The 26,814-nt window shown below is 43.2% G+C and overlaps 1 protein-coding gene across 1 annotated transcript in view; it reads right to left on the bottom strand.

The window, feature by feature from the left end:
• The window catches only part of adam11 (ADAM metallopeptidase domain 11), a gene marked incomplete at its 5' end in the record, with an annotated part of 70,652 nt that overhangs the window by 10,992 nt on the left and 32,846 nt on the right, over positions 1-26,814 (bottom strand). Inside the window, 8 exons of the mRNA XM_079389113.1 lie at positions 13,076-13,139; positions 13,504-13,554; positions 13,664-13,744; positions 19,288-19,380; positions 19,780-19,851; positions 21,242-21,341; positions 22,330-22,381; positions 22,476-22,566. Of these exons, the coding sequence (XP_079245239.1) occupies positions 13,076-13,139; positions 13,504-13,554; positions 13,664-13,744; positions 19,288-19,380; positions 19,780-19,851; positions 21,242-21,341; positions 22,330-22,381; positions 22,476-22,566 (604 nt within the window). The remainder of the gene's footprint in view (positions 1-13,075; positions 13,140-13,503; positions 13,555-13,663; positions 13,745-19,287; positions 19,381-19,779; positions 19,852-21,241; positions 21,342-22,329; positions 22,382-22,475; positions 22,567-26,814) is intronic.

Raw genomic sequence — 26,814 nt, 5'->3', positions numbered from 1 at the left:
AGCTACGGTGGCTGATCTTCAAAAAAAAGTGAGCGACATCTCAGTGCATATCGACGATCTGGAGAATCTCGGGCGCAGGAGTAATTTGCGTATACTTGGGTTGCCAGAGGGAACCGAAGGCTGTGATCCGGTGCATTTCTTCAAAAAGTGGCTGCCCGATTACTTGAAGATTACCACGAAAGCAGGGCGGATCAAGCTTGATCGTGCTCATCGCTCTTTGGCGCCATTGCCAGGACCAGCGCAACGACCCAGGCCTGTCATCATAAAGTTCCATAACTTTATGGACAAGCAGTGAGTGTTGACCGCAGCTCGTCATGTGGGCATGGATCCAGAGAGGAGCGCTGACGCAGGACCGAGGATTTCATTCTTCAACGATTATTCTGTGATGGTGATAAAGAAACGCAAAGCTTTCGACGATGTCAAAAAACAACTGCAGAAGATGAGGATCGAATATGCCCTGTTGTATCCTGCAACTCTGAGGCTGACCATCAACGGGACAATGAAGCTCTTTGCCTCACCAGATGACGTGACTGTGTTCATTGACATCTTGGGCTAGCATGGCAAACTTTCGCGGGTAGTTATGTGGTAATGTTACATGGACAAACTAATTCACTGAGTGAAGAAGTTGTATCAAGAGTTTTATTTGTCACATACACAATTATACAGAGTATAACCAGTAGTGAAATGTAGGTATCATGTATCATGTTGCTGGGAGCTTGGTGAGGTTTGTGTTTACCCTATGTTCAAGGATGTGGGTGGTGTTTGGGGGGCAGGCAGTTGCCTGCAGAAGAAAAGAGTAAGAATAGTCCTTCCTGCATGTTTGGCAGGTTTGTTCCCTTGTATAGTTTTATGTGTTTTATTTTTTTATTTTTTGTTTAAAGCTCAGATTTCTGAAGGGTACACTTACAGGAATATATTTTGTGATTATCTGTATTATGTATACACTGATTGTCTGTACAGTATTTAATGTCTAGAGTGTTTAGGATTTGTACTTGGAATATTCGAGGTATCCATAATCATGTAAAACGAAGAAAGATACTTTTTTGAAAAAGGGAAATATCGAAATTGCTCTTTTACAAGAGACTCATTTGAGTGGCGAAGAACATTTAAAATTACAACAGGGTGCTTTTGGGCAGATATATTTTTCATCTTTTACATCTAGAAGTAGAGGTGTTGCTATTCTCATTAAACGTAATTTATCATTCAAAGTGTTAAACTGTATTAAAGATAGAGACGGTCGCTATGTTATTATTGAAGGTGTGTGGCAAGGTAAAACGATTCTCATACTAAACATGTATTATCCTCCAGCTCATCCATCTGACTTTGTTACTAAAGTGTTTTTGGACATGTTTGCCAAGACAGCAGATTTAACTATTGTTGTGGGAGATTTTAATTGTGTAATGAATCCTCTTGTAGATAGGCACCCACATAGCTCTGCATCTCTAACTGCTCAGGCGAGATCTCTTCAGAATATATGTCAAGATCTTGGTTTTGTAGATGTCTGGAGAACTCTTCACCCTGCTGATAAGGAATATACATTTTATTCTACTTCCTGTACCTTGCCAGGATCGGATAGCACTTGTAAAGATGATTGTGTTACCCAAATTGTTATATCCTATTCGAATGGTTCCTATACTGTTCTCAAATAGGGCATTAAAGGGCCTGAATAGCTGGCTGATGTCTTTCATATGGAGTAAATGCAAACCTAGATTAAAATTATCAATACTTTATCTGCCAAGTTCTATGGGGGGGGTCTAGATTTTCCAAATATTGTTTTTGTTAAGAGCTTTCAAAACATAAAAGAGAGATATGATAATCCAATTATAGTTAATACTCTGAAAGCATGGAGATCACTTTGTTGGCTTGAAGGTATATCTAACCTGACCTCTTTCTTTACCCCAATATTAAACAACCCTGATTTCACCCCAGGAATTTTGGATGATGGTTTTAAACGTTGGTGTAATTTGGGACTTATCACTCTTGGGGATATGTTTTCAGATAATAAATTAATGTAATTTGTGGAGTTAACTCAGAAGTACCAGTTGTTCAAATATGATTTTTTTCGATTCTCCAATTGAGACATTATATTACTAAAAACACAACACTTGTTAGTAATTGTGAGATATCTTCTATTGAGAGGTTACTATTTTTATCATTGGGAAAAATGTCTTTGGGTAGATTTTATGGTGCTATGTGTTCGATTTCTTCTGCTGATATACAGAGAATTAAAACTAAATGGGAGGAGGAGTTAGCTACTGATATTGATGATGAAACATGGGATGACATTTGGACTTATGCTAAGAAAATATCTGTGTGTACACGTACGAGAGAAATCCAAATTCAGTTTAAAATCATACATAGACTCCTTATTTCTCCTAACCGCAGGCATTTTTTTTAACCCCTCTCTCCTATGTGTCTAAAATGTAAAACTGAAGTAGGTACTTTAACACATTGTCTGTGGTCATGTAACAGACTGCAAAGGTATTGGTTTTTGGTGCTGGTGGAAATGGAAAAGAATATTTTTTGTGCAGTTGGATTTTGATCCAGTCTCACTGGTATTGGGTATACCTAATAAATGCATTGTTTCATCTGCTAACAAGAAATTGTATAATATTCTCTCCTTTGCTGCCGGAAATAGTTTTTTTACTTAATTGGATTAGTCATAAATCTCCATCACTCAAAGGTTGGCATAAGATAATTTTTGAGCTGATTCCCCTGGAGCGCCTCACCTATGTATTACATCAAAAAACAGGTCCGTTTTATAAAGTCTGGACTCCATATCTGGACTATATGGAACCTCATCTTTGCCCTATTATACTACAAGGAATATTGTAATTGTGTAATTCTCTGGACATTTAACTTTTCTGCTGTATTCATTTTTTTTTCTTTCACTAATCTGTTATATATGGGGTAGTCCTGTTTTATGTAAAAATATGAGCTATTTGTGTATTGGGCTATTTGTGTATTTTTTTGTTTGTTTTGGGTGATGTCTTATTTTTGTATAACAGTGAAAATTCAATAAAAATAATAATAAAAAAAAAAGAAATCTTATAATGGGCCATGTTTGAATCTTCCAACCGCATAATAATCCAAACACAAACCTCAAAAACAACACAAAAATGGGTCACTGGGTACAAAACCAAGCTAAAATAACGTCTCGGTTATGTATGTAACCCTCGTTCCCTGAAGGAGGGAATGGAGACGCCACGTCGGATGACCGATGAAATTGGGATCTCGCCAGAGAGACCAATCCACTTCGAGTGTAACTAAACGAGCCAATGGACATTCGCATGCGATCATTGCATCCAGCTGCCGCTGATCACAGCGTGAGCATAAGAGGCAGCAGGTGCACCGCATTAATTCATGCTTTCGCTGAGGAGTCGAGCCGGTGACCTGGCAGCTCAGCGGTGGAACAGCGACTGTGGCGACGGGATGTGACGTCTCCGTTCCCTCCTTCAGGGAACGAGGGTTACATACGTAACCGAGACGTTCCCTTTCAGTTGGTCACTCCGAGTCACGTCGGATGACCGACGAAATTGGGATCCCTACCAAAGCGCCACAGAAGCTGCCCCTTCCAGTGCCCTGTGTAGGCCTCCTGATCCTTCCTATAAGGCAGACGATAGGACCGGGCTCTAGACAGAGAAGGTCAACTACTGTTGTTCCTTGAGCAACCCACCAGTAGGACTTGGATAACACTGGGAAGCGTGCCCTTCCGTTTGGAAGAGGCACACTGCGGAGTCACCTCCTCCCAGAGGGGGTTAAGTGACATTTAGACATGTGAAGTAACCCCGTAGGGCCCTATAGCACATGGAAGTCTCTGAGATGGCTTAGGCTGCATTATTAGAGATGGCAGAACGTGGTCTGCCAGGGGAAACACGGCTCTAATAAGCATACCGTGGGATACACATATGGGATCCCAACAGGGTCTCTCATATGGGCACTAGCCTCACACCAGACTTCAAGAATTCATTGGCTGAAAGGCCTGGCGCCAGACACTCCGCCACGTCCGGACACCGGAGTGCTGGAGGACTCGACAGGGTTTGCCTGGTTAAGGAACTCTCTGGAGAATTAGGCGTAAGGACGCCGCAAGCCGACTCTGAGCCGGGCCTCTCAGTGCCACTACCCGTTTGAGGGGAGAACACAGGAGGAATCCAGTTCGACACATAGGCTATAAAACCTAGCAAATGTGTTGGGAGTCGCCCAACCTGCAGCTCTACAGATGTCTGCTAGCGAGGCACCACGAGCCAGTGCCCACGACGATGCGACACCCTTAGTGGAGTGAGCACGCAACCTGAGCAGGCAGGGCACACCTTGTGCTTCATAGGCCAATGTAACGGCATCCACTATCCAGTGGGCCATCCTCTGCTTGGAGACAGCCTTCCCCTTCTGCTGTCCTCCGTAACAGACAAAGAGCTGTTCTGAGGTCCTGAAGCTCTGAGTTCTATCCACGTACTGTCGCAGTGCGCGTACAGGACAGAGCAAAGCTAGGGCTGGGTTTTCCTCCTCCAGGGGCACCGCTTGCAAGTTCACTACCTGGTCCCTAAAGGGAGTGGTAGGAACCTTAGGCACATAGCCGGGCCGGGGCCTCAGTGTTGCACTGGAGTCAGCCGGCCCAAACTCGAGGCACGATTCGTCGACCGAAAATGCCTGCAGGTCCCCTACCCTCTTGATCGAGGCCAATGCAGTCAGGAGTAGGGTTTTCATAGAGAGAAACTTCAACTCGACTGACTGCAAAGGCTCAAAGGGGGCAGTTTGTAGGGCTCTTAGCACCAATGCCAAATCCCAAGAGGGTAGGGAGGGAGGCCTAGGAGGATTTAGCCTCCTGGCCCCCCTAAAAAACCTGACAACCAGATCGTGCTTCCCCACTGACTTCCCCTCTACGGGGTCGTGGTGAGTGGAAATGGCAGCAACATAAACCTTAAGGGTGGAGGGGGACAGCCTACGCTCCAACCCTTGTTGCAGAAAGGAAAGCATGGCTCTGATCGAACATCTCCGGGGGTCCTCATGGTGAGAGGAACACCATTCGACGAACAGGTTCCACTTCAGAGCATAGGCCCGTCTTGTGGACGGTGCACGTGCTGAAGCGATAGTGAGTGCTACCTCCTGGGGTAGTTCACTTAGAACCTCCGTGTCCCATCCAGGAACCATACATGGAGTTTCCACAGGTCCGGACGCGGGTGCCAGAGGGTGCCCCGTCTCTGAGAAAGCAGATCCTTCCTCAGAGGAATCAGCCAGGGAGGGGCTGTCGCGAGGAGCATGAGTTCCGGGAACCAGGTCCTGTTGGGCCAATATGGAGCCACTAACAAGACCTGCTCCTTGTCCTCCCTGATCTTGCACAGTGTCTGTGCTAGTAGGCTCACTGGGGGGAACGCATATTTGCGCAGGCCCTGGGGCCAGCTGTGCGCCAGTGCATCAGTGCGTTGGAAGGCAGGTGTGTGGTTACGGAGTTAGATGAGAAGTTGGAACAACAAGCCGGCAAGCACGTGGAGATCGGGGATCGCCTTTCAGTGGGAGCAACGATGGACGGCTCAGTAGAACCCCGGTGGGGGGAAGTTTCTTTAACATCGGACGGGCTGTGCCAACGGAATGGTCAGCGGTCGGAGGCTGGCGGCAGCAGGGGACACACAGAGAGGTTTGCACAAACTCATATGGACGCTTCCGTGCTGGAAGGGCTGCAGGCAGAGTCTCCGTTCCTGGACTTTAGTTTTACTAAAGGTCTACACATTATGCACCTCAATGTTCGCAGTCTTTTTTCCAAATTAGATGAGATAAGATTGATGATGTGTAATAGTAAAGTTGGGATTGTGTGCTTTTCAGAGACCTGGCTGGACGCCTCGATCAGTGATACAGAAATTGAAATTGAAAATTATGTTGTTTTAAGAAAAGATAGAAATTGTAATGGGAGTGGAGTATGTGTTTATATTAGGGCTGATATTTGTTTTAATCGTAGAATGGATTTAAATCACGATTTTATTGAAGCTGTGTGGTTTGATGTACAGTTAATTAAAAGTAAGCCTATATTAATGGGGGCTCTGTATAGACCTCCTGATCAGAATAATTTCTATCAGTTGTTGGAAGAATCTTTTGTCCCCTGTAGTGATTTTAAGGATGAGGTTATAATGATAGGTGATTTTAATACTGATGTTTCTAACAAGGAGCATGGGATGTACAAAGCCTTAAATAGGTTTTGCCAGGTTTTTGATTTACAGCAATTAATTCAAGAGCCCACACGTGTGGCTAAAATGAGTCAAACGGTCATTGATCTCATTTTGGTATCTGAGCAATCTATGATTTCTCAGAGTGGGGTTGTAAATTGTACTATGAGTGACCACTCATTAATTTATTGTACAAGGAAAAAGTATAAAATTGTATTGAAGAAACAAAACACAATTAAGATCAGGTCATTGAAAAAATATAGTCGTGAGGTTTTTATTGAGTGTTTGAATTCACTGAATTGGTCTTTAGTGTTATGTTCAGATGTTGATGAAGCATGGGGGCAGTTTAAAAATATGTTCTTAGAGGCAGTAGATAAAGTTGCTCCGATAAAAACTATTAGAGTAAAACTGAGGTCAGAACCTTGGATGAATGGTGATATTTTAGAAGCAATTAGTAAGAGAAATAAAGCCTTTTCTGTATTTAGGAAGAGTAAAGAGCAGTATGACTTGGATAATTATAAGAAGTTAAAAAATATAGTGCAAAAGATGATTCAAATGTGTAAAAAGGACTTTTTTCGTGATAAATTAACTGAGCATAAAGGTAATCCAAAGAAACTTTGGCAGTCGTTGAAACAAATTGGGTACAGTAATAGGTTTAAGACAAAGACAAAAAATATTTGCCTTAACATCAATGGGGAGCTCTCTTCTGATCAATTAAAGGTTGCGGATAAATTTAACTCCTTTTTTACTTCTATTGCTGGACATTTAGTTGAAAAGCTACCAAGAAAACCTGGGTTATATGATGGTGAGGTCATGATTAATTATTATTCTAAGCTTGGAGTGGTAGCAGACTCTTTTGGCCTTTCTATGGTTTCACAGGACGAGGTATTAAAGTTATTGAATGAACTTAAGTGTTCAAAAGCAATGGGTCTAGATGAAATTCCTGCCAGATTTTTAAAAGATGCTGCAGAATATATTTCTCCATATCTCACTCATATTTTTAATCTTTCGATTATGTCAGGTAGAGTTCCGAAAGATTTGAAGCTTGCTAGGGTTGTTCCGTTATATAAAAAAGGGAGCAAATTAGAAGAGGGTAATTATAGACCAGTTTCGATTTTGGGGGCTGTATCAAAAGGTTTGGAGAGAATTGTACAAGAGCAAATAAATAATTATATTAGTAATTCTAATTTGTTTTATGAATTGCAATCTGGTTTTAGAACATCTTATTCTACGGATACGTGTTTATTATATTTGACAGATTATTTAAGAAGTGAGATCGACTTGGGTAAACTTTGTGGCATGGTTTTGTTAGACCTCCAGAAAGCATTTGATACCGTTGACCATCAGATCTTGCTGATTAAACTAAAAGCTCTAGGTTTTAACAGTATGGCATGTGAATGGATTCGATCATACTTGACTGAGAGGTATCAAAGAGTTGATATTAACAGCATTCTGCCTGAGGCTAGAGAAATAACGTGTGGGGTGCCTCAGGGTAGTGTCCTGGGCCCATTGTTGTTTCTCTTGTATATAAATGATATGAAATCTGTTTGCAATTGTAATCTTTTTCTCTATGCGGATGATTCAGCCTTGGTGTACTCCCATAAGGATAAAGAAGTTATTGAGAACCATTTAAGTGAGGAGTTAAAGAACATAAGTGAATGGCTGATAGAGAACAAATTGTCTTTGCATCTGGGGAAAACTGAATCTATTCTATTTGGTTCAAAAATAAAGTTGAGTAGGACTCCTGAGCTCAAAATTTGTGTGGGTGGCACCCAGATTGAAGCTAAAAATTGTGTAAAATATTTAGGCTGTGATTTGGATAGTTCTGTGAGTGGAGAAAGTATGGGTCAAAGGGTTATTATAAAAGTGAACCAAAGAATTAAATTCCTGGCACGTAAGGCTCAGTTTCTAAATAAAGAAATTTTAAAAATGTTAGCAAATGCTTTAATTCAGCCACACTTCGATTATGCCTGTACTACATGGTACAGCAGCACCCCAAAGAGGATAAAAGTTCAACTCCAAACGGCACAGAATAAATTAGTTAGGTTGATTTTAAATCTTAACAATAGGAACCATGTTGGCTCTCCTGAACGTAAGAAATTAAAATGGTTGACAATTGAAAACAGGGTGAGACAGTTGAAACTGAGATTGACACGAAAGATTTTGTATAGGAATGAGCCAAAGTATTTTAAAGATTATTTTAAGATTATTAGGAACTCTCATAGCTATTTAACTAGAGGTAGTGCCACAGACATAGTTCCTTGTAGATTTAAGAGCTGTTCTGGGCAAAACACCTTCTTGTACACGGCAGCAATGGAATGGAATAAACTCCCAGTTGAGATTAAGTTAAGACAGTCAGATCATTGTTTTAATAGAGCATGTGGTGAATGGTTGCTAAATGCTAATAAATGCTAATAATCTTAAGGAATATTTATTATTGAAGTGTATGTATTTTGTATATATATGTATGTATTGGATGTGGTTGAATGTACAGGGTACCTTAGTCATCTATAGCTTGCCTGACCATCTTTATCTAGACTACAACGAGGACCACAATGGAAATAAGTTTTTAACTTTCTTGTGTTATCCTCGACAGTTCTGATTAATGTATAATGTCATTGTGATGACTTCATGTTATGCATTTATTTATTTTTTACTGTCTAATAAATCAAATAAAAAAAAAAATCAAATCATCCGTGCCGAGCGTTGCCTCGGTTAGGGAGTAGAACCACTGGCAGTGGGTGGTTTCCGGAGATGCAAACAGGTCTACCTGAGCAACTCTGAACTGACTCCAAATCAGCTGGACCACCTGGGGATGGAGTCTCCACTCCCCTGGAAGTGCTGCTCGAGACAGCTCGTCGGCTACCCGATTGAACACTCCCGGGATGTGGATGGCACGAAGGGACCTCAGATGCTTCTGACTCCAGAGGAGGAGATGGCGGGCGAGTTGCGACGGGAGTGTAAACCGCCTTGCCGGTTGATATACACAACGGTCGCAGTGTTGTCCGTACGGACCAGAATGTCCTTGCCCTGAAGGTGCTCTCTGAGGCGGCTCAAGGCAAGGCGTACTGCCAGCAGCTCGAGGCAATTGATATGCCAACGCAGTTGGGGACCCGTCCAAACCCCTGACACTGCGTGCCCGTTGTACGTGGCTGCCCAGCCGGTGGCCGAGGCATCTGTGAATACCACAGCATGCCTGGATACCTGCTCCAGGGGCACTCCTGCCCGAAGGAATGAGGGATCTGACCACGGGCTGAAGGTTTTGCGGCAGGCCGGTGTAATCTGAACCCGGAGAGTACCGCGTTTCCACGCCCACCTTGGGATTCGGCCATGGAGCCAGTGCTGAAGCGGTCTCATATGGAGCAGACCGAGTGGAACTATAGCCGCAGCTGCCACCATATGCCCCAGGAGCCTCTGAAAGTGTTTCAGTGGGACCGCCGTCCTGCCTGATAAAGTCTTGAGGCAGTTTAGCACCGACTGAGCACGTTCCTGGGTGAGGCGTGCTGTCTGGTTGACCGAATCCAACTCCATGCAGAGAAAAGAGATCCTCTGCGTTGGCTCGAGTTTGCTCTTTTCCCAGTTGACCCGAAGGCCCAACTGGCTGAGGTGCCTGAGCACCAGGTCCCTGTGTGCGCACAACTGCTCTCGAGACTGTGCAAGTATGAGCCAGTCGTCGAGATAGTTGAGGATGCGCACACCCCGTTCTCTCAGGGGAACAAGGGCCGCCTCTGCAACTTTGGTGAAGACGCGAGGCGAAAGGGACAGCCCGAAGGGCAGGACCTTATACTGATATGCCGACCCTTGAACGCGAACCGCAGGAATGGCCTGTGCCGCGGGAGAATCGAGACATGAAAGTACGCGTCCTTCAGGTCGATTGCTGCAAACCAATCTAGGGGACGGACACACCCGAAAATGTGTTTCTGCGTCAATATCTTGAATAGCATCTTGTGAAGTGCACGGTTCAAAACACGCAGATCCAAGATCGGCCGTAACCCACTGCTTTTCTTGGGCACAATGAAGTAAGGGCTGTAAAACCCCGACCTCATATCGGCTGGAGGGACCGGCTCCATCACGTCCTTCGCCAGCAGGACTGTGATTTCCGCACGCAAGACAGGGGCATCGACGGCCTTGACTGAAGTGAACCGTATGCCCCTAAACTTGGGGGGACGCCGGGCGAACTGAATCGCGTAGCAGAGTCTGATGGTCCGCAGGAGCCACCGAGATGGACTGGGGAGCGCTAGCCAGGCTCCGAGAGACCGTGCCAGCGGGACCAGCGGGGCCACCGACGTACCCGCGGAGGGGCAGCGAGGTGGAACACAGGGACCTGCTCTGGGGCCTGTGACGGCAGGGGGCGGGGTCTGGGTGTGTAGTGTAACACTCACCTGATTCCTCCTCGTGCGGGAGGAAACACAGGAACCCGGCTTGAGGCTTGTGACAGCCCGGCGTTTGACGACTTGGAGCGGGGACTCGAGTGCTACCGCCCTTACCTGGTTCCACGAATGGGCAGAAGGGGTGCTCTTGGGCAACCACCCGCTGCCCGGTCGAGAGAGGAGGAGGGAAGTGATCCCGTGATGCACGGGTCACCACTCTCCTCCTCTTGAGACCCAGAGATTGAGGAAATCGCTCTTTTATAGATGTTTTGGTTACCGCTGGCTGCTTGGAACAAGAGCAAAACGAAACAAAAGATTCTCCACCCGGCCCTCCTCCGGGGGAGGGAGTGGTGCAGTCACCATCTCCCAATGAGCAGTCTCCTCCATCTCTGGATCGCCCAATCGCACGACCAAGAGACTGTGCGGTCAAGTTCGTCGCTCGAAGAGCGAGGTCCGTCGCAGCATGCAGCTCATGTAGAACCGCCAGGTCGTGACCACCCTCGTGCAGGTCTTTGGCCTGGTGGACCTGCAATAACGCCATGGCGTGGAGGGCAGAAGCCGCCTCCCCACAGGCTCTATAAGCACTGCCAGTTAGACCTGACGAATACTTACAGGCCCGTGAGGGGAGACACGGGTCACCCCGCAGGGTGGTAGAGGTTGTTGGATATAGTTGCATGGCCACAGACCGCTCCACCGAGGGGATGCCCGCGTACCCCAAAACGGCCCCACCATCGAGGGTGGTGAGGGAGGAGGAGCCACAAGATTTGTTTCTGGCAGTAAAAGGTGCCTTCCACGATCTTGTAAGCTCCTCATGCACTTCCGGAAAGAATGGCACCGGAGGGGGGCGCTGAGAACCAGCACGACCCCCACCGAGAAACCACTCGTCCAACCTTGAAGGATTGGGACACGGTGGAGGATTCCACACGAGCCCAACATTCTCGGCGGCCCGGGAAAGCATAGCCGTCATCTCTGGGTCTGGCTCGGACAACGCTACCACACCCGAAGGGGGCAAAGCAGCCGAGTCGTCATCCCCGGAGAGAGAGTGCTCACCCTCCGATGCAGCGATCGACATCTGGTCATCAGAGGGGGCACCGAAGGAAACGCCTGGTGCACCCCGTCCAGCAGAGGGCCCAGCACGCTCCTTCGGCAGCTCCACCGGCTGCGGAGTGCTTGAGGGGTGAGGAGCTCCACTGGGGGATGCCCTCACCGGGATCCTCAAATCACCTCTAACTCCACCCGACGCAGCATCACCCCGGGTGCCAGGACAAACGCTGGATCGTGGCAGAGGCAGAGGGACTCCGCCATGTTTGACATAACGGAGTCTATTACTCAACTCCAAGATGATCATGTCCCCACAAGAAGAACATGAACCATCCATGAAAGCTTCCTCAGCGTGCTGAATGCACAGGCACGTGAGGTAGCAATCGTGACCATCCTGAGGCGGCAGAAAACGACCACACCCAGAAACGCACGGGTGATAGGACATCTTTAAAAAGACGCGATCACCCGTGTTGCTCTTTTAGAGAAATTTGCTCTTTCAGTGCTGAAGCACGCAGGGGAGCTGGCCACCACAACCGTGTGGTTGTCAGCCGAAGACGATCTTTTTTCCCGTCCGACGTGACCACCGCTGCTGCGCCGTACCGCCAACACTCGCTCGCTCTTTCTCACTCGCAGGATAGGAGAGCAGCAGTGATGCACTGCCACTCGGCTCCGAAGCAAAAGGATGAATTAATGCGGTGCACCTGCTGCCTCTTATGCTCACGCTGTGATCAGCGGCACCAGGATGCAATGATCGCATGCCAATGTCCATTGGCTCGTTTAGTTACACTCAAAGTGGATTGGTCTCTCTGGCGAGATCCCAATTTTGTCGGTCATCCGACGTGACTCGGAGTGACCGACTGAAAGGGAACATTGGATACTAACTAGTGACTACGGAATAACAATGAAAAATACATTTATAGCAATAATTCATCTAGGTTACTCTTAATTATTGGTTCCATATTTATGAATTGTAAGCAGACATTTGTAAAACATTAAAAAATTATTTTCAAAATGATTCATTGCACCAATTTAAAATCACTATGTAATCACAGCCATCATTTGATGCCATGCAGACCAATATCTGAATAGGAGCAAGTAATCTAAGGAAATTCATCTGACAAATTCAGACAGCTCTAATATCCTGTCTGATGCAGGTTATCAATATTAGCACAGTCCAGTTGCTGCTCCTCGTCTGTGCCTCTATCATCACTCTTTTCTACAATCACCTCAAATCTTCAAATCAGCTGAGTGCAGAGTTCTGCAGGCCTCTTACATGTTTCATTAATCTTTAATCTCTTTGTTTACATTAATATATTTTGATGATGAAGCATTATATGAATCATGTAAAAAAGACTTGAGATTTAACAAAACATCTAAACAGTATAGATATACACTGACTAAAACAATTATCAGAAGCTGGTATCAATCATAATGTCTATATTAATATGCATTCCTAATAATATTCATGATAAACAATATATATTGTCCAATATAAGAGACGCTACTCACTGTGGCTCCAGAGCGCCTGGCACTGGGCATCCCTGGTCTTACAGCGACCCCCATAACAGCGCCCCTGACAGAGCAAGAAGAGAGTACATCAGCTTACCATTTACACATACTGTATACACTCAGCCTGACTTACACTTCTGAACACTTTTGTGTCCAATGTCCATGCACTAAAAAGTTTAACTATAAATCCAAGCCAACTGCCAAATCAGCCAGCACAACAAATAATTAAAAAAAATGACTGAGTGCCCCCCATTGGGACATTTAAATTCATTTTAATTTCAATCTTATCCATGTAATTGTTTAACAAGATATGTCTGCCAGTGTTACGCAGTAAATCATGTAAACAAAATACAGTAACAATGCTTAATACTATGGTTGCAAGAAACATGTAAGGTTCATATTTGACAGAAAAACTGAAATTATTTTACCAGTCCAGCATTGCACATGTAACCATCCAGTTTGTGGACATTATGTGGACACTGTTTGAGAAATGAATGTAAAGCATATATAAATTTCTTACATTATAATGATTACTATTATTATGATAACAATGATTTAAATGATGATTTTATATAAATGTATCATTACTTTACTCGAATCGCCAGTGCATGTTTCCGGCACATCACAGTCATTCACTGCATCCCTGCAGATCACTCCTCTCTGCTCATACTGCAACACAAACAAAATGAATCACACTAAATTATATATATAAAAAAATCAACTGATGACTAGTCCCTTCAAAAATGAATAGCGCACCCTCATGCTCTTCCAAAGCTGTATAGGCCAATTCACACTGCACCGACAGACAGCAACAGACACATTTGTCGGGTTTTGTCAGATCAGTGTGTTACCCCTGTCAGCATCTGTTGGCGTTGGTTAGTGATCATTTTAGCTATGTAGAATCAGCATTTGGAATGTCTGAAAAGTGACATACTGTAATCTGGTGACAGTGGCCGTTGGTCTGCATCTGCTAGTGCAGTGTGAATTGATCTTATGACTTACTTTCTTCTGAGAAACACAATAGGAGAAATGTTAAACAATCCAAAAAGTGTTAATTGACATTTATATTTTGCCTAAGAGGCTAAAGTCTAAATCTGTTGACCACTTCAAGGCTGTTGAACTCACTGATTCACTAAAAGAAACAGTGACGCATTATTGCAGTGAATCCTTTTATGAAGGATGTTTCTTTGAACAGTTCAGGTTGTACAAAATAGCTGCTATATTACCAGTTACTAGCGCCACATGTGAACAGAGTTTTTCAGCTTTGAAGATATCAAAAGTCACCCAGGGTCTACAGTGGCAGAGAGTAGATTGTCGAGTTTGGCTGTTCTCAGCATTGAGTCAAAACAGTCAAGTCAAGTCAAGTCAAGTCAAGTCAGCTTTATTGTCAATTCTTCCACATGTACAGCACATACATACAGAGAATTGAAATTGCGTTACTCTCAGACCCTTGGTGCATACAGTTAACATTAAACACGTTCAGATACAGATAAATACAGTTTAAACATATGTACATACAACTATACAAATATACAAATGAGGATATTGTAGAAAAAAATAAGAATTAGATCGATAAAGTGGCATAAGGCGCATGGTAGATAGAGTGCAAAACCAGTTAAATAAAAACAACACTGTGTAGATATATTTGTAGTGCAAAAGAGCTTATCAGTCTGAGGACATTGTAGAAAAATAAAAAAAGAGAGATAGATAAAGTGCATAAGGCACATGGCAGAATAGATGGAGTGCAAACCAGTTGAATGTACAAAAACAAAACTGTGCAGATTTGTTTTGTTTTGTTATGAGTGTAGTGCAAGAAGAGCTTATCAGTCTGTTAAAGTGACAAGTCGAAGTGACTGTTCGGATAGATTTTTGTCAGACTATCCGAAGAGGTAATTTGCAGTCAATGTTGGATGGGTAGTGATCAGCCAATGCTGCACAAGTGACAGGTGCCGGTCACAGTTTGTTGGTCGGTGGGGGGGGTCCTATGGGTGTGGGGGGGCTGGGGGGGGGGTGTCACAGAGTCAGAGTTCCTAGTGTGTTGCTGTGTTAAATGGGGGTGAAAGAGGGGAGGGGGGGGCAAGGACGGGAGGGAGTTCAGCTTCCTGACAGCCTGATGTATGAAGCTGTCCTTCAGTCTGCTGGTCCTCGCCTGGAGACTCCGCAGTCTCCTCCCTGATGGCAGCAGACTGAAGAAGCTGTGTGTCGGGTGGGTGGGATCACCTGCAATGCGGAGGGCTCTGCGGGTGAGACGGGTGTTGTAAATGTCCTGGAGGGAGGGGAGAGAGACACCAACGATCTTCTCAGCTGCTCTCACTATGCGTTGAAGTGACTTGCGGCAGGATGCGTTGCAAGCGCCATACCACACAGTGATGCAGCTAGTTAGGATGCTCTCGATGGTGCCTCTGTAGAAGGTGCACATGATGGGGGCCGGGGCTCTGGCTCTTCTGAGTTTGCGGAGGAAGTAGAGACGCTGCTGTGCTTTCTTGGCCAGTGCTACAGTGTTGTTAGTCCAGGAGAGGTCCTCAGTGATGTGCACACCCAGGAACTTGGTGCTGCTCACTCTCTCCACAGTCGCACCGTTGATGGTCAGAGGGGCATGCTGAGTGTGTACTCTCCTGAAGTCAACAACAATCTCCTTCGTCTTCTTCACATTCAGAGAGAGATTGTTGTCACTGCACCACCCGGCCAGGCGGCTCACCTCGCTCCTGTAGTTTGTCTCATCTCTGTTGCTGATGAGACCCACCACAGTCGTGTCATCCGCAAACTTAATGAAAATGTTGGAGTTGTGTGATGGTGTGCAGTCGTGGGTCAGCAGAGTGAAGAGGAGGGGGCTCAGCACACATCCTTGGGGGGCCCCAGTGTTCAGTGTGATGGTGCTGGATGTGTTACTGCCGACCCGTACTGCTTGAGGTCTCCCGGTCAGGAAGTCCAACAGCCAGTTGCACAGAGAGGTATTGAGCCCCAGCTGGGCCAGTTTGTGAGTGAGCTGTTGAGGGATGATTGTGTTGAATGCTGAACTGAAGTCTATGAACAGCATCCTGACATATGAGTCTTTTTTCTCCAGATGTGTGAGGACTGGGTGGAGGGCAGTGGTGATGGCATCATCAGTCGAGCGGTTGGACCTATATGCAAACTGGAAGGGGTCCAGGGAGGGGGGGAGGACAAACTTGATGTGGTGCAAGACTAGCCGTTCAAAGCACTTCATGAGGATGGGAGTGAGTCCTATTGGACGGTAGTCATTGAAGCAGGATGGAGATGACTTCTTAGGGACTGGAATGATGGTGGTAGCTTTGAAGCATGTGGGGACAACAGCCTGATTTAGTGAGATGTTGAAGATGTCTGTGAAGACCTCAGTGAGTTCCACTGCACAGTCTCTCAGTACACGCCCAGGAATGTTGTCAGGACCCGGAGCTTTGTGTGAATTGATCCTGCTGAGGGACCTCCTCACGCTGTCCGGGGACAGCGTCATCACCTGGTCACCGGGAGGAGGTGGAGTCTTCTGTGCAGTGGTGCTGTTTTGTGCCTCAAAGCGAGCAAAGAAGGCATTCAGCTCGTTCAGCAGGGGGATGGTGTTGTCACAGGTCTGTGGTGGGGGCTTGTAATCCGTAATGGTCTGTATCCCCTGCCACAGGCTCCGCGTGTCTCTGCTGTCACTGAAACGATGAGCTATCCTCCTGGAGTACTGTCTCTTGGCCTCTTTGATGCCGCGGGATAGGTTGGCCCTAGCTGTCTTCAGGCCCTCCTCATCTCCAGCTCTAAAGGCAGCGTTCCGAGCGTTCAGAAGTTTGTAGACCTCCCCTGTCATCCACGGCTTCTGGTTGGCCCGGACAGTGATGGACTTTGTGACTGTTACATCATCAATGCACTTGGATACGTAGGCAGTAACAGTCTCTGAGTACTCTTGGAGGTCTGTGGTATTGTTGTATGTGGCAGCCTGTTTAAACATATTCCAGTCAGTGGTGTCAAAGCAGTCTTGAAGTGCCTCTGACGACCCTTCCGGCCACACTTGAATCTGTTTGTGAACTGGTTTGGTGACTTTAACGAGCGGTCTTGTATGCAGGCATTAGCATGACAGTGATGTGGTCTGAGGCTCCGAGGTGGGGGAGGGGGAGGGCCTTGTAAGCTCCTCTCTGGGTGGTGTAAACAAAGTCCAGAGTGTTTTTTCCCCTTGTTGGAAAGTCTATGTGTTGGTGAATTTTTGGGAACACACTCTTTAAGTCTGCGTGGTTGAAATCCCCAGCCAAGATAAGAAAAGCATCTGGGTGGGCTGTCTGCTGCTCACTGGTGTGCTGGTACAGATCATTTAGTGCCTCACTCCTGTTGTTCTTGCTGGAGCTGGGAGGGATATATACAGCAACGAGCAGTATGGCTGTATATTCCCTCGGTAGATAGAACGGCCGGCACTTAATAATCATAAACTCCACCAGGGGTGAGCAGTGTTTGCAGACCACAACAGCGTCGCGACACCATGCATCATTGATGTAAACACAGAGACCGCCGCCGCAGATCTTACCTCCCTCGACGAGAGCCCTGTCAGCTCGATAGCATGTTAGCTGGTTGAGCTGTATGGCGCAGTCCGGTACGCTTTTGTTAAGCCATGTTTCCGTAAACACAAAAACACAACAGTCTCTTACAGTCCTTTGAGTAGAGCGGAGTAGTCGGATGTAGTCCAGTTTATTGTCCAAAGAGCGTACGTTCGCCAGTACGATGGTGGGGATAGCTGGCTTGTGTGGGTTGGCCGCTAGCCTAGCTCAGATACCTCCGCACTTACCCCTCTTCTGCTTCCTCTCACGCCGCTTGTAGCGCCTCCGCTGTGGGCGAGATGCAGTAGTGGGGGTCGGTGATTGAGTAGGCATTCGGAGCAGACCGAGGTCCCGCAGCTCTTCAGCGTGCGCGGAGTTTAACTCTAAAAATGTGGTTCTGCCGACATCGAGCAGAAACTCACGACTGTATGCGCGCTTAAAGACAGGTAGACGAGACGAAGATGTGCAAAAACATTGCGACTTACAAGACAAAAAACAGGAAAACACAGATTTGTCGGGAGAGAGAGAAGCCGCTGCGACTGCGCGCGCCGCCATCTTAGGCCATCAAAAACACACCAAGGTCTTGAATTTAGATGACTTTGTGAAAAGATTTGTTGAACAATTCAGACTTGCATCCTTTAGATGTCAACTGTAGAAAATATGTCTGCAATTGTAGATGTCATGTCTGTTTTAGTTGTCTTTTATTTTGTCAAAGTCATGTTTCCGGTTTTGATATGTGATCTTGCCATGTAAATACTTTTCTTCATGTGTTACGTTTTCATTAGGTATATGTTTGACTTGAAGCGTCACTGCAGACCGATCGGTGTATAACATCCAAGTATCATGAGAGCGATTGGAAAGCATACAGAGCCATCTGCTCTCTATAGCTCTCGCAGTATTTAGATGTCATATACCAATCAGTCTGCGCAGCGTCACTAGATTTTTTTACATTTGTTTTCTTTGCCACTTCTTAGTCAGTATAATAGTTTGTGTAAAACTATATCAAAAGTTAAATATATTTTACCATCTAACATGATTTATTTATCCATTCACCCAATCCAGGTGTCTTGGAAGACTTGGAATATAGCACAAATCATATGGTCTACTTATATGGTGCTTTTTCATCCTTTATAAATCTTATAAAAATTTCACAAAAGTTTCTTTCATTACCAGTAATTACTCACATTTTCTTTGTGTTCCACGAAAGAAAGTAAGTCATAAAGTTTTGGAAGGATATGAGGATGAGAAAATGATAACAGAATTTAAATTTTTAAACAAACTACCCCTATAAGTCATTATTCACAGAAAACTGCCCTCTCTGCCACAGCCTTCAAATCCCATTCATACGTCTGCATATTCAAACTTTATGTGTTGCAATTCACTGCGTAACAAAAGAAACACGCCATCTTCATGCTGCAATATACACAAACGCACGAGATCTGGAACAGTGGAGGGGAATTTTCAGTATATAATAACTTAAATGAGTAGTTTTTTTTACACAAAGCTATTGTATTAGGGACATTTTCTATGATGTTTCATGAGCAAGGACTGGCAAGCTCCAATAAGGACCAAAATCACCACTATGATGGTCCTTTGGTCCTATTTGGAGATTGACAACTCTTGGTCATGACATGAAGGTAAGCAGATGATAATCAAAATTTTTAGGTGAACAATTCTAATACCACTTACCTTGCAACGGCTACAACAGAGTCCATTGCTACACATTGCATCATGGGTCAAAGTGCATTTTTTACAGCATGCACCCCCGGCACGAGAGCAATCCTACAAGAGTGCACAGCCAATAAGAACATACCATTAGCTTATCACAACATTGCAATAATCACCTTCCTGTTCTCTTATTTGAGCAAACTTTAAGGGACAGTTCACCCAAAAATGAAAACTCACCCTGCTCTTGTTCCAAACTTGTATGAGTTTTTTTTTTCTCCATTGAGCCCAAAAAAAGATATTTTGAACAACGTCGGTAACCAAACAGTTGACAGTAGCCATTGAATTCCATAGTATTCTTCCATACTATCGGAGTCAATAGCTAATGTCAAATGTTTGTAAATGACGAGTAAATGATGACAGAATTAATTTTTTTGTGTGAACTATCCCTTTAAGGCAGGGGATATAATAAATTATATAAGGAAATGTGAAATGCTAAGGCATCTTGTCACCCACCACTTGGGAGCCACAGTCACATTCTTCTCCCTGTTCCACAAAGCCATTGCCACATTCAGGAGGATCCAACAACTGTAGCGACAGTAAATATGTAACTGCTCCATATTTTTATTAAATATGTAGTTTTGAGTAAGTTAAGCAATCTACAGTTCAAGCTACATGGTAAACGTAGTTAAATACATTAAAGCTACTTCATATATTTATTGTGATGTCTGTGGTGGAAGATTTCCCAGCAAGCACAAATAAGTGGAAGTGTTTTTTTTTTTTGTATAATTTGTACTGGTGTTGAATTTGATATTTTTTGTGTTGTGCTGTGTGTACCTTGCCATTCTAACAGCCATAAAGATCTACTTTTATCTGTCTTCTCATTTTCCAAGATTATGAACTCATTGTTTGCTACATAAGTGTCACAATTAGGATCTCTGGAGAAGGAGATAGAAGACACTCTACAATGCTTGAAGTCACTGGATCTCCACCACAACTGTCATGAGAACAATGTGTACTGATGTGCAGAAGGCACAAGCACTGTGTGCTGGTACTCACACATTAGTGTCTGCAGCAGCATGCCCATCTCTCTCATGGACAGTGAATATGGTATTGGAATTAACAGAGAACACTCAAGATCCTGTGGAGCTACACAGTGTTGATGGAAGGAACTCAGGCGTTCATGAGAGGTCTATCAAGAGCCTAGAGCCAGGGAGACCTATACAACATACCTGCACACCCACAGTGATGCAACCTGCAACCAAAAGGAATCTATGATTTTAATTAAAGGGAAAGATTTTGCTGATGAACATTGTATATTACATATAACACTGTATGCATGTGCGAGTTATTTGAGAGTTTCAAAAGAACGGTCCACCTGAACGTCTCTCTACACACACACAGTCAAAGGTGTATACTTTGAAACGTTTTGTACACTCCACTATGCACGAGATGGAGCGGAATGCGGAAAATAAAGCCTACCTGAGTCTTAAGAAGAGGGCAGTGTGATGTCTGTGGTACTTTAGGAGTGGGGTTCCAACTTCCAGCATTCAATGTGGCATAAGTGGAACAGGTAAACTGCCATTTACAGTTTATACTGACAGATTTGTACAGGGCATAATAGGCACTGGTTATATATTTGCTATTCTTTTTAATTATGAAAGTGTTGTAAGCTCAGTGTACCTTTGTCATTGGATTGCAAAAGTTTTTATGTTACCATCACTGTGACTGGCATACTGAATATCCAGGACTCAGCATATTGCGTTATTAACGTTCAATAAAATAACATCTGCTGTTGTAAAATGTCTTCTTGTCCTTCCGCAAAGATTAGGTCAAAGACTACATAATTTGCTAGAATACTGTCTGTGAAAATGCACCGTAGCATCTGATGAGATCACCCTACTACTTAGTCAATAAAAAAAGCTTTTTTTGCTTGTAATGTTGGCGCAAATATTTTTAGAGGATCTTCCAGACAAACCTTGTTAGGTTTATTGAAGAGGCAACCCCCTCCTCCTTGCTGGAGGAATTGAATGTACTCCTCTATACTGCACCGTGAAAACTTTCTGGGTAGATAGTATCTGTCAGGATGACACAATACAGTTCACAGTGTTCAGTTACCCTTACATGGAAAGTGTGTAAAACTAATTGATAAGGAACAGCAAAATGTAATTTACATTTTTATCCAAAGCAACTTTATTCCATGTATACATTATGGGTCATTTTAGGGATGAAATCTATTACTTTAATATTGCTAATAAATGCTCCACCAGATGTGCTAAAGAAAAAAAGTATTTTGTGGATATTAAGACTTGAAATGACTTGAAAAATACTCTCCATGGTGAAGCAACAGTTCAAATAGAATCTTGCAGAGCAACTGGATCACACAAATGTGTATAGCTAGCAATCTGAAGAGTAACAATCTGGATTAATGGCAAAGACATTTGAAGTCTATGACCCACTTGAGCACTGAGGTTACAGTAATGCAAGAAGGTTGTGCGTCATTCAGAAATGAATTGAGAATGGTTAAAATTAAAATTAAAATTCTAAATTTAAAGTGAATCTGTATTACGGTAGAAAACAATGCAGAATTGCAATTCAAATGTGAATGTACTGATGTAAAATCACATTGCATTTAAATTCAAAGAAATTGACATCAACTTGACTTAAACGCCGTTGGCTTGACAGCCTTGTTTGTGAGTTTGAGGTTTTATAGGCTTTAAGGGCAGAGAAAATGACACAAATTTCATTTCAATGTATTTAATTATTCAACTTTATTGGACCAGGGTTGAAGAGCACTTCCAGAATGCATTAACTGAGTTTACTTTTTTAAAATTGCAATTCAGTAAATTCCTATTTCTGTCATCCTGTGGGGTATGGTCAGTTCAATTCAATTCTGAATTTTGCCCAACCTTTGCAAGAACTATCATCAAGCACATCATGTACAATGGGACTTCATGCAATTGCAAAACATTAAAGATTGAGCTTATTCACTTGCATCGTACATTTATCTAGCATGAGTATTAAAATAAAAATGCACCTATGCAAAGACCAAAAAACATAACTTACCCGGTATCCTCCATAATGCAGCCTAACCAGGGATCTGGACACTTACAGTCTCCTACAACACATACATTCATTACAACAGTCCTCATTTATTTTGATATATTTCGTCAAGAGTGGAAGGACTGTTTATGGAGTGGAAGGATTTTTACCTGCAGTAACACGATCTTTATTCCACATCATACCAAGGTTCTGTCCTAAACTCTGACACAAGGTTATAGCCATGGGCCCCACGTTTCCATACTGACATGCACACACGGATGGAAAGTTAGTAGTCATTTAGCAGACTATTTAATGCAATGTGTCTTGCAGTATGCTTATTACAGAAATAACCCCCCTAGTGATTATTAGCAGCATCAAGTGGAATTGTAAAATAAACTTGTATATTGTGCCTTCCAAAAGGTTGAAAAAACATCAGCAAGCCCTTATCATTTTGTATAACTTTGCACTGGGGGAAACAAGATATAAAAATATATTGTATTAAAAGTTATTTATGAACATCTAAACAGTGTTCTAATTGGTCTGTAGTGTACTAACCTTAAAGTGCCCCTGTTATGGATTTTTGAAAACTACCTTTCATGCAGTGTAACAGCTCTAAGTGAATGAAAACATCCTGCAAAGTTTTAAATCTGAAAGTGCACCGTGTATAAAATTATTGCCTCTCAAATGAAAGAGTCAACTCTGACTCGAGTCGTTTTTAAAACGAAACCCAAGCAGTTTCATGTTGACGTCAATATGAAACATTAGCATATTGGCCGCCCACTTGTTGGTCTTTTCGTGTTGGTCTGAATGAAAATGCAAATTCATTCTTTGCCACTAGATGCAGCTTTTGGAGTGGAGCACTGTGGAGGAGCACTGCGCTCACAAACACTGCTTTATCAGGCATTACAGGTACGATGAAATGAAAATGAGACCAATCGGACCAATCAAAGGAGAGGTTTGAAAAAATGAATCATTAAGAAAATCGTTTGGGAGTCGTTGAGCAAGTAAGGTAAAAATAAAGTATAAGTAGGGATGGGTATCGTATACATTTTATCAATACTGATTCCGATACAGATACTGCATATTAATTATCAATACCTGTACTTATCGATACTGCTGTCGATACTACTTAGTGCAAAAAGATATGATGTGAAAAGTTGTTTTATTACTGCTGAACATTAGCAACTGTATTAAAATTCTTTAGTCAAGAGCAGTGAGTGAGTTATTTTTCTATTTGTGTTTTATTTTATTAACATTAAAGGAATGAGTTTCTTTCTTCTGTCTTTACTGGGTGGTTGTTCTGCACGCTTGATCAACAAACTACAGTTGATCCAAAATGCAGCAGCTAGAGTCTTTACTAGAACCAGGAAGTATGACCATATTAGCCCGGTTCTGTCAACACTACACTGGCTTCCTATCAAACATCGTATAGATTTTAAAATCTTGTTAATTACTTATAAAGCGCTGAATGGCTTAACTCCTCAGTACTTGAGCGAGCTCTTATCACATTATAGTCCTCCACGTCCGCTGCGTTCTCAAAACGCAGATCCTTTTCCTATTTAGCACCCAAACTCTGGAACAATCTACCTAACACTGTTCGGGAGGCAGACACACTCTGTCAGTTTAAATCTAGAGTAAAGACACATTTCTTTAACCTGGCTTACACATAACAAAATAATACACTTCTATTATTAAAATCCGTTGTTTGTTAGGATTATTAGGCTGCATTAATTACATCGTAAGAGGAATGGCATCTACGCTAATATTTGTCTGTTTCTTTCTTATTCTGTTTCTCAGTCCGTGTCCGGATCAGATGGTGGATTGGCGCCGGGAGATGATGTCTGCCCTGATCGTCGGTGGAGGCCGGACACCTGGATTAGCCCCGGGGACATATCCCCAGTGAAGACCTCGACTAAAAATACAATAAAACTGAAAATAAAGCAAAATAACTAAAAATATAATAAAATACCTAACTACATAATACTATTATTGTTAGAAATTGCAACAATATAAAAATAGAAATATAATACATTTATACATTTAAAATTGTAATTAAATCAATAATTAAACAATAAATAAACAATAATATCCTGACCAGAGGAGAACTGACCCCGGACTGAGCCTGGTTTCTCCCAAGGTTTTTTTTTTTTCTCCATTCTGTCACTGAGGGAGTTTTGGTTCCTTGCCGCTGTCGCCTCTGGCTTGCTCAGTTGGGGACACTTAATTTCTAGTGATTATCATCAATTTGATTTCACAGATACTATTTAAACTAAACTGAGGTAGACAATGACATCACTGAATTCAATAATGAAATGCCTTTAACTGAAAATTGAGTGTTTAATCTTATTATACATTACTGACACTCTATCCTCCAATTTGGTACTGTTAAGTGCTTTGACACAATCTGTATTGTTAAAAGCACTATATAAATAAAGGTGACTTGACTTGAACATAAAAGTTATTTTGAAAAATGTGGGTAACCAAACAGTTGCTGGTCCACAGTGACTTCCATTTTTTTTTTTACTACTATCAAAGAGAGTGGGGACCAGCAATTTGGTTGTCCACATTCTTCAAAATATCTTCTTTTGTGTTCAGCACAAGAAGTTAATACAGGTTTGGTACAACATGACAGTGAGTAAATAATGACAATTTTAATTTCTGGGTGAACTATCCCTTTAATGACAATCAGCGCAGCATGATTAGTACTGTCACTTTAAGAGCTGCACGCATCTGTTTTTCTCTCAACTGTTTACTTTCACTGTAGACATAACTAACTGTGTTTATATGTAAACCCAGGGCTGGAAATGGGAGGGGGTGACGTGGGGGGACGGAGTCCAGGGAGTGAATTTCGAGGGGGGGAAGGCGTTTCACTTCCAACTGGTTAGGTTTATTTGGAAATTAAAGTGATTTTTATATTTTATCCATTCAAAAGACTATGAAAGTGATCCCAGTTCTGCACATAAACGTAGCGCTGTGTTTATGGTTTGCTGCACAATGCTGTCTTTTGCCATTTAATACCTGCAGACTGCAGCCAATAGAAATGCCTCTCTATCGGTGTGCGTGCTGCTCCTCACAGTACAGATTGTGAAAGCAGACTGCAGTTTTTGCCATTTGTTATAACAAACAAAGTGTCGATGAGAGACGATGTAAATAATAGATTCAGTGTGCAGTGTAGAGAGCTTTATTCATTCAAATGGAAGTTTGTGAGATTGCGATGAACTAAGGAGGGTAACAGCTTTTTAATGATTATAAAGACAGTTTGCAAATGTGATACTGAATTTATACAATAGTTTTATATATTTCTGATTTTATACAGAAGTTAATATTAAGTGACTTACATTTTAGGAACACTGTTGTCCATTTTGCTCTATTTAGTCAACAAAAATAGTTCAAAAAGTAGTTGTTAGTTCAAAAACAAAGTCACAGCTGAGCTGCTGTGCATCTGCAGTATATTCTCTGACACAGCGCTGTTTCGTTTATGAATGAATCTTTGCTTTTGAACAAATCTAGTGAGTCAATGATTCAATGACCCATTCATAAATAGAGTCACTTGCTTCGTTCCTAAATGAATGAGCCGTTTGAAGAAATCGATTGCATGAATGAGTCAGTGACAAAGACAGTGATTTGCTGCCACCTACTGGCGATCATTTTTAAAGTACAAATTGAGTCATTTAAAGGGGTCATATGATGCGATTTCAAGTTTTCCTTTCTCTTTGGAGTGTTACAAGCTGTTCATGCATAGATAAGATCCCTAAAGATGCAAAGACTAAAGTCTCAAACCCAAAGAGATATTTTTTATAAAAGTTGTCCAGACTTGTCCACACCCTCCTAAAATGGCTCATTTAAACACGCCCCCACGTCTACGTCACTGTCTGGGAAGAATTGCATAACACTGCCCAAATGTATACGCAAAGAAAGAGGGTGTGATTTTTATTCTCGTTGTAGTATTGTTGCTGCCACAGGCACCATATCTTGGAGACGCTGTGTTTCTTTGCGAAAGCGAAACTACTTTGTTTGGGCTTCCAAAAGAGGACATAACTAGAAATCAGTGCTTAAGTTGTATTTACAACACTGTTCCAGAACAGTTCAACCCAAATATTAGAGTGTGTGCAGTGCATTTTACGGAGGACTGTTTCCTGAACCTGGGAGAGTAACATTAGTCTACAATGCCAGCTGTGCAAAGGCTGTTTCTATAAAGGACAGTCTGGCGCTTCTTACGCACAGCCTGTAAGCAGGGACGGATTAACGCACGGGCCTACCGGGCACGTGCCCAGGGCACTGGACCAGAGGGGGGCCCAGCCGAAATACCCCTACTCCCAGAACGCGATTTCAACCGTGCCCCCTCAGATTTTTGAGGCAATTGGATTTTGAATGCAGCATCCAAAAGACGAAAAAAAAAATAGCCGAATAATATTTTTTATATTTAATAAACGATCACACCGGTGTGATTAGATCATTCAGTGCGGCACATCATCAGCTGCTAAATTAAAATCTGCCTTCGCTCAACTT

This window comes from Barbus barbus, assembly GCF_936440315.1.
Source record: "Barbus barbus genome assembly, chromosome: 32".
Taxonomy (NCBI): domain Eukaryota; kingdom Metazoa; phylum Chordata; class Actinopteri; order Cypriniformes; family Cyprinidae; genus Barbus; species Barbus barbus.
This window is presented reverse-complemented; position numbering and strand designations above follow the sequence as displayed.